The sequence below is a fragment of the Drosophila subpulchrella genome, chromosome 3R, assembly GCF_014743375.2.
Source record: "Drosophila subpulchrella strain 33 F10 #4 breed RU33 chromosome 3R, RU_Dsub_v1.1 Primary Assembly, whole genome shotgun sequence".
Taxonomy (NCBI): Eukaryota; Metazoa; Arthropoda; class Insecta; order Diptera; family Drosophilidae; genus Drosophila; species Drosophila subpulchrella.
The window spans coordinates 13,122,410-13,133,546 of NC_050609.1; the positions used below are offsets into that span (position 1 = coordinate 13,122,410).

At 40.8% G+C, this 11,137-nt stretch overlaps 1 protein-coding gene and 1 long non-coding RNA gene across 2 annotated transcripts; one reads left to right on the forward strand and one right to left on the reverse strand.

Annotated features, from left to right (window-relative positions):
* Positions 1-3,606: 3,606 nt before the first annotated feature.
* LOC119563061 lies at positions 3,607-5,144 on the reverse strand. Its single transcript, XR_005222098.1, has 3 exons — positions 5,003-5,144; positions 4,878-4,915; positions 3,607-4,634 (listed from the first exon to the last, which is right to left on the reverse strand). It is a non-coding gene; the product is annotated as an uncharacterized LOC119563061 (long non-coding RNA).
* Positions 5,145-5,615: 471 nt separating this feature from the next.
* LOC119563059 (mitochondrial 2-oxoglutarate/malate carrier protein) lies at positions 5,616-7,419 on the forward strand. The gene is made up of 2 exons (XM_037876274.1): positions 5,616-6,279; positions 6,349-7,419. The coding sequence occupies exons 1-2, from the start codon at positions 6,160-6,162 to the stop codon at positions 7,180-7,182; spliced, it is 954 nt and encodes a 317-aa protein (XP_037732202.1). The 5' UTR covers positions 5,616-6,159; the 3' UTR covers positions 7,183-7,419.
* The last annotated feature ends 3,718 nt before the right edge of the window (positions 7,420-11,137 follow it).

Genomic DNA, 11,137 nt, shown 5'->3' on the forward strand with positions numbered 1-11,137 from the left:
GTAATCACGAGGTGGCTGGCAATAAGCAAAGGGCAACAAATAGGGTGCACAACGAAAAATAAGTTCTATGAATTCCTAATCTAAATAAATTTAACTCTTATTTTAAACAAGTTTAATAATAATAGGAGTAGTTTATTATACATTCTAAATGTTTAATCACTAGATTTCAATTTTTGGAACTAGTTTTCTAGTATTATCAGTATCTTTGAATTTATTTACATAGTTTCCAAAAGAAATAAAATATTTTTTATACTAACTTTATTTCTATTGCTATAAATATTTTGTTGTAGAACTTTATTTGTTTTCTTATTTGTTTCTTATGTTTCTTATTTAAGTAGCTTATTGCTAATTTTGATCAGATCAATTTTTGGAATTAGTTTTCTAAACTTTTCTATTGAGTATCTTTGAACTTAATTAAATCATTTCCAAAAGAAATGAAACATTTTTGGTACCAACTTTATTACCATAGCAATAAATATTTTATTTCAAATCTTTATTAGTTTGAATACACAATAGTAGTTCAAAGACTGATACTTCAGAAATACGAACATCTTTAATGGTTGAATCTTAATAACATTTTTAAATTAGAGGAGGTTTATGTCATATCATATTTATTTAACTATGATTTTAGCTTTTCTCTGTAAGGAGGGAGAATATAAATGCTACAGCAAGGGCAACTGGAGAACAATTAACTGCCAGCGCTTGTTCCCAATAATGCAAACTAATTTCAATGTCGCCCAAGGAGCGGACAAAAGGGCGTTATCCCAATCCCAATCCAACCCTGAACAATGTACAATGTACAGCATGCGTATAATTTTTCATTGAGCTGATGCGGATATAATCCCCGAGCTGCGAGCAAATGGAAAACAGAAGCTGCAGCACAATGGCCCTTGGAATCCTCCGCTGGCATCCGCCGGATGATGTGTCTCTATCTTGGCCATTAATGCTGATTATACGCTAATGTCAGAGGGCTTGGACTGGGACTCGAACCCAGACCGAGACCAGGAACAGTAGTCCATGGAGGAGCAGGAGTTGCCGCTGCAGCCACAATGCAATTTAGCTGCTTTAAGTGGCAAAAAGTTCGCAATTCGCAAATCGCTGGGGCAGGTGGCTGCGCCTTGCCCGGGGGATAATTATAATGCCATTAGCATGTTTAGTCCACAATCAGATTTGGTCGCGTTCTCCCCCTTGGGAGTCCGCTTAAATTGGCTGCGGCCGCGGTAATCCTGTCGAGTTCTCGTCCCTTTCGACGCTCCACCAATTTTCCCTCGCTTTCCATGCAAATCCTAATAGAAACTTAAATGTTTATTTACGCAGCCAGGGCAGCCGAGTGGCTGGGCGTGGCCGTGGCCTCCTCTAAACTATTTTGTCGCATTTTGCATATTGCAAATAGCCAAAGGACACCCTCGGTTAACCCGTGCTGGCCCCGGTTTTCCGTTCCGCCGTCCTTTCGGGCAAAGCAATTTCAACTTTCCATTCGGGGGACAGACGTTTTTTTCCGGCTCTATCCCCACATGAATTCCTAAAGCGGATTTCATTACTGAACGGAGGATCTCTGAATGCTGTTCTAATTTAAGCGACTGTCAGCAGAAAATTGTGCCGGGGGATGGTGGTGTTTCAGGATAAGTTGGAAATTCCCGGGAACAGATGACTCATGTGTCATGCATGCCGTAAATTTAGAATATTTCTGCTGAATTTCGCATTAGATATATGTCACATCTTATGAGTTATAACAAGCTTTAGCGGAATGACATTATTCAAGTGTTTTAACAACGTTTTTCATCTTCTAGTATGCTGAAGAAAGACTATTGCCTTATGCAAATCTTCTCTCTTGAATATTTTTAGTTGTTCAAATTTGTTTCCTGTTTCAAAAATGTACTCCGGTCTTTATACTTGTTAACACAAAACTGCTCTTATTTTCTTGTTCTTTTCCTTTCAACAACTTACCATTCAAATATTTTGTGCTCTCAATTTGGCAACCAACAAATTGGTAGTTCATAACTGACTGTTTACCTCTGCTAGAATTATCCTTCCAAGCTTATTAATTAAATGTCCGAAAAACGTGCTGGAACAAGCTGCCTTTTCTCAATCGCTTCCACCTTGAGAATGTTTATTTAAGTGGACTCTGTCGGAAACTTGGTTGAAATTGAGTTTGCCAAAACAATTCCTCACTTCAGCTGCTTCCATTTGCCTTTCCATTTAATTTGGCCTGCACTTCTTGGCCAAATGCAATGGCTGCCGACTGAGTCATGCGGATTTCTAGCCGGTTTCCAATTGTTCGACTTCCTTTTGGCTTTCCAACACGCGCCGGGGCGTTTCCTTTTTGGCCATTTCCCCGCTTGGCAGTGACACAAAGCGCTGAATACCTTCTAAGGAGCGCGACCTTTGTCTGAACTTCAAGGATCCCTATTTATTCGAAACGGAGCCAAGAATAAATGTTGGCAGACAGCATGGAGAGCGGCAACTTATTTTCGTTTGCCAACGCACTGAAGTCTTCCACTCGATTTGCAGCCCAAGTTGGTCGTTGGCAGAACCAAAAACCGGGCCCGGTTAACTGAAACTGGTAGGAAGTTCCACCGCCTCCCGTAAGCTGTTTACCCTAACGCATCACTAAGCGCGCTGCACAAAAATAAATGTTCAAAAACTTGCAGGTGAACTTCGCTGGCTTTCGTCCCTCTGCCCTTTTGCCCCACATCTTCCCCGTTTTAAAATTAGCAGGCGACAAACTGTTGATTCTACAAGGGAAAATATTATAATATAATATAGGGGGAGTGAGAGTTTATTTATCGAGCGACCCTATCATGTCAGCCTTCCACACAAAAGCCTAACCAGATCCCGGGGCCATGGACCCATTCAACTTTACGCTAATGTCACATGCTTTGATTACTGCGCCGTGAAATTTTATTGATTGGCCAGGCAGCGTCACATGAGCGATGGAAACCAGTTGGGTCGGGTCTTGAGTCGACAAACCCATCCCCATCCCCATCCCCATTAGCATTAACATCCATATCCTATATCCCAGTGCCAGTTCCACAACCCACGTTCATGGTACCTGGCAAACCATCAGATTGAATGCACTCGCTGAGGCGAGCAATTCGAAGATGCTTCGAAAGTGCAGCTGATAAGTGGGGTTCTCAAAGGGTTCCATTCCCTTTACTCGCTGGCGAAATTTTATTTTGAGTTGAGCGCTTTTAAGGGCTGCTTTTACACATGGCATTTGGGTATTTTGAATGCTAATTATATTCAAGAGCATTCAAGACGAATACCAGGTACATTTACTTTGTTTATTTTTTTAATCAGTAACTTGTTTTGTGTGTTTTGAAAAAACTTATAACCAGTTTAACAAATATTTCAATAATAAAACTCGTATTATTTTTTATATTTTCAGTTTCTGATGAGAGCTTAAATGTCAAAAGCTTAAATAACTAGGGTTTAATAAAAAATAGCACGGAACATTTAACTCAACGTCTTGATTTTTAAAGGTATTTTTAATTATCTATTAATCCTTGCGAAATATTGTTTATCTGCCTGGATTGTCACAATCGAAACCACATAGGTTATATGCCTCAACGCCTCTTATTCTTTCGTAAGTCCAAGCGTTCAATTTCACTTACGATGTCCTTCACACCGGTTGCTTGTTTAAACAGTGCCCGTCAAAATAATAGCCCTTCCAAATAAATAATAATTCTTTTATTTTTAATTTAAGACATGAAACGTTTTAGTAACTAAAATTAGTACAAATACCACATTCAATTTAAGTACTTTTTGATTTCAGGATATATAAAATAAATAATTGTCTATGTACTTTTAAAACTATAGTACCTCAAGTAATTGTGATACTTAAGATTTATTCAATTTCTAGAGGAAGTTATATTATTTTGACCACAACTGTGGAAAGGTGTGCTATATGTTTGAGAGTCTGAGTCGTATAAGGATATTAACCGTGGCTGGGGGTCCGTTCCGGTCGTGAATGGTACGTATGTCCTGTATGGGGAGGTGGTTTTTATCTACAGCCCCCCTTGACAGCTGGAGATTTCGCTACGCCCCCTTTCTCTGCTGATTGCTTACAATGTGCTGGCCGGGCACCACGCCCACATCCTGCCGCCCCCTGCTTCCATTTCGAGTTTTTTACAAAAAATGCGAAAATCCCTGTCGGAGCAAGCGTTGTCGCCGGCTTCGTCATCGCAGCTAAAATTGAATTGGAATTGCTTCAGCTCCACTGGCAGGCAAACGACAGGCAATCTGTTGAGTCGCCTCTGATTGAATGAGGGGGTCCGTACCAAGGTCGTCCTGTAGGTGTGGGTGTGGCAGTTGGTAGGGCGGTGGGTGTTGGGTGGCAGCTGAAAAAATGCGGAACGAATGCGCGTAATGCGCTTGGATGGGTGAATCCCCACCGAATGCCGTCCCGAGACACGAGTGCGATTTAATGATAATATGTTGTGCGACAAGCCCCATCGTCATTATCTGTCATTTTCGGTAAATTCACGGGAACTATTGATCCGTGGAACGACTTTCGAGGCGCTACGGCCTTGTGAAGGTTGTCGACCATGGAGAAAGCAACCATATTTGAACGCCCCTTCATAATTGTATCCAATTCAAAATACATATGTATCTTAGTAATTAGCAGGCGAGAGCTAAAAATATGTACAAAGCGAAAACATCTATATTATATTTAGCTTACAACAGAGATGAGGGCAGCAGATATTGCTATTGCTAAAAAGTACCATGTCATATGTTTTTATGTTTAAAAACAAGATATGATATAACAACATATCTGAGAAAATTTCAAATTAGAATAAATTCTTCAATTATTTCTTTTGCAAGAAATGAGAATCTTATTATCCTAATAAATAAATGTTAATGAATTATCATGTTACCTTATAACCCATATATACTGTAGTTCCATTAGCAACGGCTGTTTAAAACGAATCAAAATCGAATTGGGCCAATTGTGATTCTAATTAGAGCAATTACGATAAAAGCGAGGCAAACATTTCATTACCGTGCGTCGATAAGCGGATTCCCAATAAAGGCAAAGTCGAGATAAAGAAAACATATGTTAGCAAAGGTGTTGTTTTGTGAAAAATCTGGGGAATTTGACTTGTGAGTGGGCGAATCAATTGTGTAAACAAAAAAACAAAGATACAAAGATACCGAGGAAATGCTAATTCAACGTTGCGCTCTCTAATTTAAAAGTGCGGTCAAGGCGCTCAGCTGTTTGGCGTTTAACAACACCGGTTTTGGTTTCTCTTCGTGTGCAGTGGGTGAGGGGAGTGGCGAAGAGAGTAAATAGGGTTGTCAAGTGAACACAGAGAGCAAGCCAGTTTTTTGAAGTCTTTTTTAAGTAACTTAAATATTTATGTTATTCTTTCAACACATACAAGCCCGTATACACAACTTAAACTAATATTGGTGGAAAAGGGCGCTGGAAACTGAAGTCCTTGTTCCCGTCTTAAGTACCTTATAAAATGCTTTTAAGGCTACCAAAATGTATGTATTTGGTGGATAAATTATTTAAAATTTTTTTCCTTAATCAAAACTTTCAAAAAATCAGCAACTCTTCTGTTTTGAGTATATTTTTTAGAAACCCTCCATGGTCACCTGGCAACCCTGCGCTCTCTCGCGTCGCCGCTCTCGCTCTCTGCGCGCACACGTCATCAGCTGTGGCCACCAACAACAACCTTCGTCAGCAGATGTATTTTTGAGTTGCATTAAGGTTTCCAAACGAACTGCAGGCTGAAAAAAACAAATAAATAAAAAACATTTGGTGGCAAACATTCCGCGGCAACGCAACAAATCAGTGGCAGCCAAGCAGCACGTGCCTCTTGGTCCGAAAGTAAAAATAAATCGGGGGAGAAAAGCCGACGCCTTTGACATTGAACAACATTCGCGGGTGCAAAAATAAATCTAGGAAATAAAACCCACACGAAGATATAGCCATATCAGCTGTTTGGCAAGTGCGTGCGGCGGTAAAAACTCATTATTAATTGTGCCATCGGCGTAGAGAGGTGCCTTTCACCATTTCCCTCGGCGCATTCTCCACATTCCCCCGCAGCGGCGAGTCGATTTTTCCGGCCAGCTAGAACTGGAAATTGCAAACATATCAGGCATTTGCATTTATTCAAGTGTTGTGGTTGTGTAACCAGAATCCCGGGAAAAATGAGCGCTACGAGTGGCCAGGAGCCGCCCAAGAAGGCGGCAGCCTCCAATGCCATCAAGTTTCTGTTCGGCGGTCTCTCGGGAATGGGAGCCACCATGGTGGTGCAGCCTTTGGATTTGGTAAGCTATAACTAAGGAGAAACCCCATCCCAAAAATCTCATCGGAACCCTTTGATTTCTGATCCCCAGGTGAAAACACGCATGCAAATCTCTGGAGCTGGCAGTGGCAAGAAGGAGTACCGCAGCTCGCTGCACTGCATCCAGACCATTGTTAGCAAGGAGGGACCTTTGGCCCTGTACCAGGGCATTGGAGCTGCTCTGCTGCGGCAGGCCACCTACACCACTGGAAGATTGGGCATGTACACCTACCTGAACGATCTGTTCCGGGAGCGATTCCAGAGGGCTCCCGGTATCACGGACAGCATGGCCATGGGCACCATTGCTGGTGCCTGCGGCGCCTTTATTGGAACCCCCGCGGAGGTGGCCCTGGTACGCATGACCTCCGATGGCAGGTTACCGGTGGCCGAGAGGAGAAACTACACGAATGTGGCCAACGCTTTGGCCCGGATCACCAAGGAGGAGGGTATTACGGCCCTTTGGAGGGGCAGTCTGCCCACTGTGGGTCGCGCCATGGTGGTCAACATGACCCAACTGGCCAGTTACTCCCAGTTCAAGACCTACTTCCGCAACGGACCCCTCCAGATGGACGAGGGCATCAAGCTGCACTTCTGCGCCAGCATGTTGAGTGGCCTGCTGACCACCATCACCTCCATGCCGCTGGACATTGCCAAGACCCGTATCCAGAACATGAAGACGGTGAACGGCAAGCCGGAGTACAGCGGCACCGCCGACGTCCTGCTGAGAGTGGCCCGTCAGGAGGGACTCTTTGCCTTGTGGAAGGGCTTCACGCCGTACTACTGCCGTTTGGGTCCCCACACCGTGCTGACCTTCATCTTGCTGGAACAGCTCAACCAGGGCTACAACAAGTACGTCCTGGGCGAGGACAAAAGCACTGGCCTGTAAATTATGTATATATGTTTATCAATACCATATGAAACGATCTACGAACAATGAACCATGAACCATGAACCATGCGTGTATATACAACGTTAAGTTTAAACAAAAACATAGGGCATTTAAATGTCGGCAATTCCGGTGACAATATTACATAATAACGATTAGCTTGAATGTTGAAACAGTTTTTTGTAGCGCCATAAGTATAAAGTGGATTCTCAATAAAGCACAAAATGTTATAACAAACCTGTCAGTTTCGATTTGATTTATGGAAAAACTTCAGCAAAGTTACCTGTCATATGATAACTTAAAACTTTTAGGTCTATAAATTATGGTATCTTATATTTTAAATGTTGTTTTTGAAAATGTTCAAATCATATTAGTTTTATATTATTTATTAAGAAGGTTCCCCAGATTAAATCGATGTTATTTTTAGAAGCTCAGTGGAATATCGCGTGTGTTTGGCTATTCAACCGCTATCTAGTCTTCAAAGTCACGTCGGGTTGCCAACTTCCAAGTTTGCGGATGGTTCGTCATGAGTGTGAAGTGGGTGTTGTCGGCCCGCCCATATGTTGTTATTGCAAATTAATTATACTACGGGTGTCTATGTGGAAGACACCTCCTCCGCACCCTGCTCCCCACATAGCTACTGTTTGCTAATTCCCCTGATAAACCTTATCACCGGCTCATTTGCCCTTTCTCGTTTGCCGGTGCAAAGTATAAATCCCAACGATAAACTCCGGGGCTGAAGATTGCATATTTGCTTTCCGAGCCCCCTTCCATCGACAGATTTCGCTTTCATTGATAAGGAAAAAACACGCTGATAACCTTTGTTCAACTTGTAGTTTAATAAACAGTGGTGCCATAAAGTTAGCGTTCGGATTGTATTCCAGTACTGGCAGCCATATATCTTTGCGTTTCATTTCGGTTTTGATTGGTTCAGCTTTATGACAACCAATAATTGGATTATTTAATTTGTTTCATTTGATGAATTCCAGCAGTCGGTCAAAGGAGACCAAAGGCAGACCACAAAAAGCTTAATTTAAATTTTTTTGGCTACCCACGGTTTTTTTTGTTGGTGAATTTTTATTTATTACAAACTGGCCATAAAATCCTCGCGAGAATTTATTTAAAAAGTTTTTTATTATGCCATAAGTTTGTTAACTGGAGCGTTACAGTTTTCGTGTGGCGGAAGTGGGTTTTCGGTGGTCGGGACTTGAAGGGGGTTATAATAAGCGAGAATTACCCCGAAGAAGCCGGGGGCAAGAATCGCATATTAAATTTATTTTATTGGGCTTTAGTGGATGAGGGGGCCACAGGCTCAGAAATAGTATTTGGGTAATAAAATGTTTTCAGCTTGGCCGGCATTTAACCACTTCCCCATCCACTGCGTTTCTCCTCCAGCTGGTACAACAAATCAAAAGTTTATCTCGTAAATAAATGAGCAGAATCTTACTTGACCACAGGGCCCAAAGTTTGCTTATATTAAAAAATTATCCTGAACTGGCTCACAAAAGGCTAAGCTTCCCACTTGGAGATACTTTCTCGGCCCAGAGTTTTTCCGACAAAGTTTAAGCTGAAGCAGGCTAAAGATTCTAAGGGATATTAGTTATCCTTTGGATACTGTACTTTTGGGTAATTAAAGGCAACTGAGGGGAAGAAAAGTAAGTGGCTTCATTACGGGTAAAATAACTCACTTTAAGCTACATTCGATTTATGGATAAGGAAGGAAAGTCTTTAAAGCGTAGGAAGGACGAAAGTTGGCAAGATACATTTTATGGACTAATAAGGTTTAATAATTTGGTAATTTAAAATTAAAGAAAAGGATTTCATACAACAAATTTTTAAAATATGTTTTTAAAACTTATACTTTCAATTTCATTATTTAAAATGTCTTTCTATGAACTGTGTTGTGGTGATTTTGAAAGATTTAAGGATTCTCTCGTTGGGGATTCGGCAATGAACAAGCTTAAACAAACCACAAATGTCAGCGCCTGTTTAACATGCAATTTTTAATTAACACTCAAAACATCAGCCTGTCGGACAGGAAAATAGAGAGGGAAACAGGCGAGGTCCGTGTAAATGTAATTAATTCAATGTCCCACACGAACAGGCAGGCCAATTCATCCATAACCACCGGATCTCCCATATTCTCATACTCCCATCCACCCATCCACCCACTTCCGCCCACCCACACATTCAAACGAACTTCAATTAGAGGCCGATACAGAGACCCATCGACAGACTGTCTCTGCTTTTGCTGCTGGGCTGTGGAAAATCGCTCCGATTTTCGTGGAATTCTTTTCCGCGGCCACAGCTGCGACCTTTTGCAATACCCTGTAGAAGGACAGGTCAAGGTCAATTAATTAAATATTTTTCCGGTTAAAAACGTATTTTAAACTATAATTATGTTTCATGATGTTTACATTTTCTGACTAAATCCTTTCATTGAGTGGTTTAATATATTTATTTCAGTAAAACCGAAATCGAATTATATAATTTGGAACCAACAAATTCAATATGATTTCACAAAATGTTACCTGTAAAGTTTGTTTCATTTGCTATAGATTTTGATCTTTGTAAAAGAGTCCTATAAAGGGTCACTTAACTTTCCTAGAAAAAATATTTAAAATTAAGACGTTTCAGAGGTTTAAAGGCTTAAGGGATAAAATACAATTATGTATAATAATAGTTAACACAGCCATTTCTTCAGAGAAACCTCTAACTTTCTATAAACAGTTTATTGGTCAGTAAAAGGCTATCATAAAAATGAAGAACAAGCAATACAATAAAAAATATTGTTCCCATAAAATGTTCATGAATTCAGTTTTTTAAAGGAAAACTTAAACTTGTAAACTGAAAGAAGTGATGGTTCTTTAATTTTGGGAAAATGTACAAGACTTTTCAAGACATTTATAAGTTTTAAGTAAATTTAAAATGAAAATGTAATATTCTGATTATTAAAATAAGAAGTCTGAGATACATATTAAAATATATTTCAGGGTATTAAGTGGTTCCAGAAAGCAATCACATTTCGGACAAACGCTTGTTTTATTTTTCGAAATTTGGCCCGATTGATTTTGGTATTAATGCGTTTTCGACCGCCCAAGGGAGCCACCCCAGCGATCTGGATAGCGGCTGGCTGAAAAGGAGTGGGTGCAGTGGCTCTGGGATTGGCGGTGGAATTGGATTTGGGATCGGGAGGCGCCACCCCGTTGTGGCCAAAAGGCACAGCGGGCGGGGCATTTGTTGCCGTTCCCTTACCCATTCTACCGTGGTCATGGCTCATAATTCAGCGTTTTCAGTTAACTGGTTGGTGGGCTGGTTGGTTTGGACTCGGTTTGGGCCGCGTTTGGCTTTGGCTTTTGGTCTGGTTTGCCGGCCATTTGGCGCTCGTATTGTTTTTCTCTGCTCTTTAGTTACGCTAATTGCAATACGATGCTGCGTGAAGTGGAGTGGATCTCTCGGCCCCAAGCGTCAAACTAATTGCTTTTGCAAAAAACATTTGAAGCGCGCAACTTTTTCAATTTATCTATTTAGCGATGTGCGGCCCGTCCTCGTCCTTTTGCGAATACTTGCAGACAAAGTCCCCCCACTTGAGAGCTCTGTTACATGGACGCGGATTTATCATAAGCAAGGACAATGCCAATGCACTCTCAGATGGCTACACTGGGAAAAAAGGAGCTTAGATATACTAGGGATAAAGTATTTGTTAACTAATATTGAGAAAGTTTCAAAATAACATGAAAATATATTAAACATATTTATAACAAATATATCTTTATTTAGAATACTCCATTTTGAAGAATCAGCAAGATATGATTCTTAGATTTCGGCACATTGTTTTTGAAGTATAGCACATTTTATAAATACATAAATCACTAAGAAGAAAATAGTAAATATTCCTTAAAGCATAATGTATATACATAATAGTGGCAAAATATTCGGAGAGATTCCTATCGGC

Bases quoted from the DNA above. Each gene is read 5' to 3' on its own strand.
- LOC119563059 (XM_037876274.1), top strand. From the start codon at position 6,160: ATGAGCGCTACGAGTGGCCAGGAGCCGCCCAAGAAGGCGGCAGCCTCC. The intron at 6,280-6,348 runs GTAAGCTATAAC...TCTGATCCCCAG, and splicing joins TGGTGCAGCCTTTGGATTTG to GTGAAAACACGCATGCAAAT.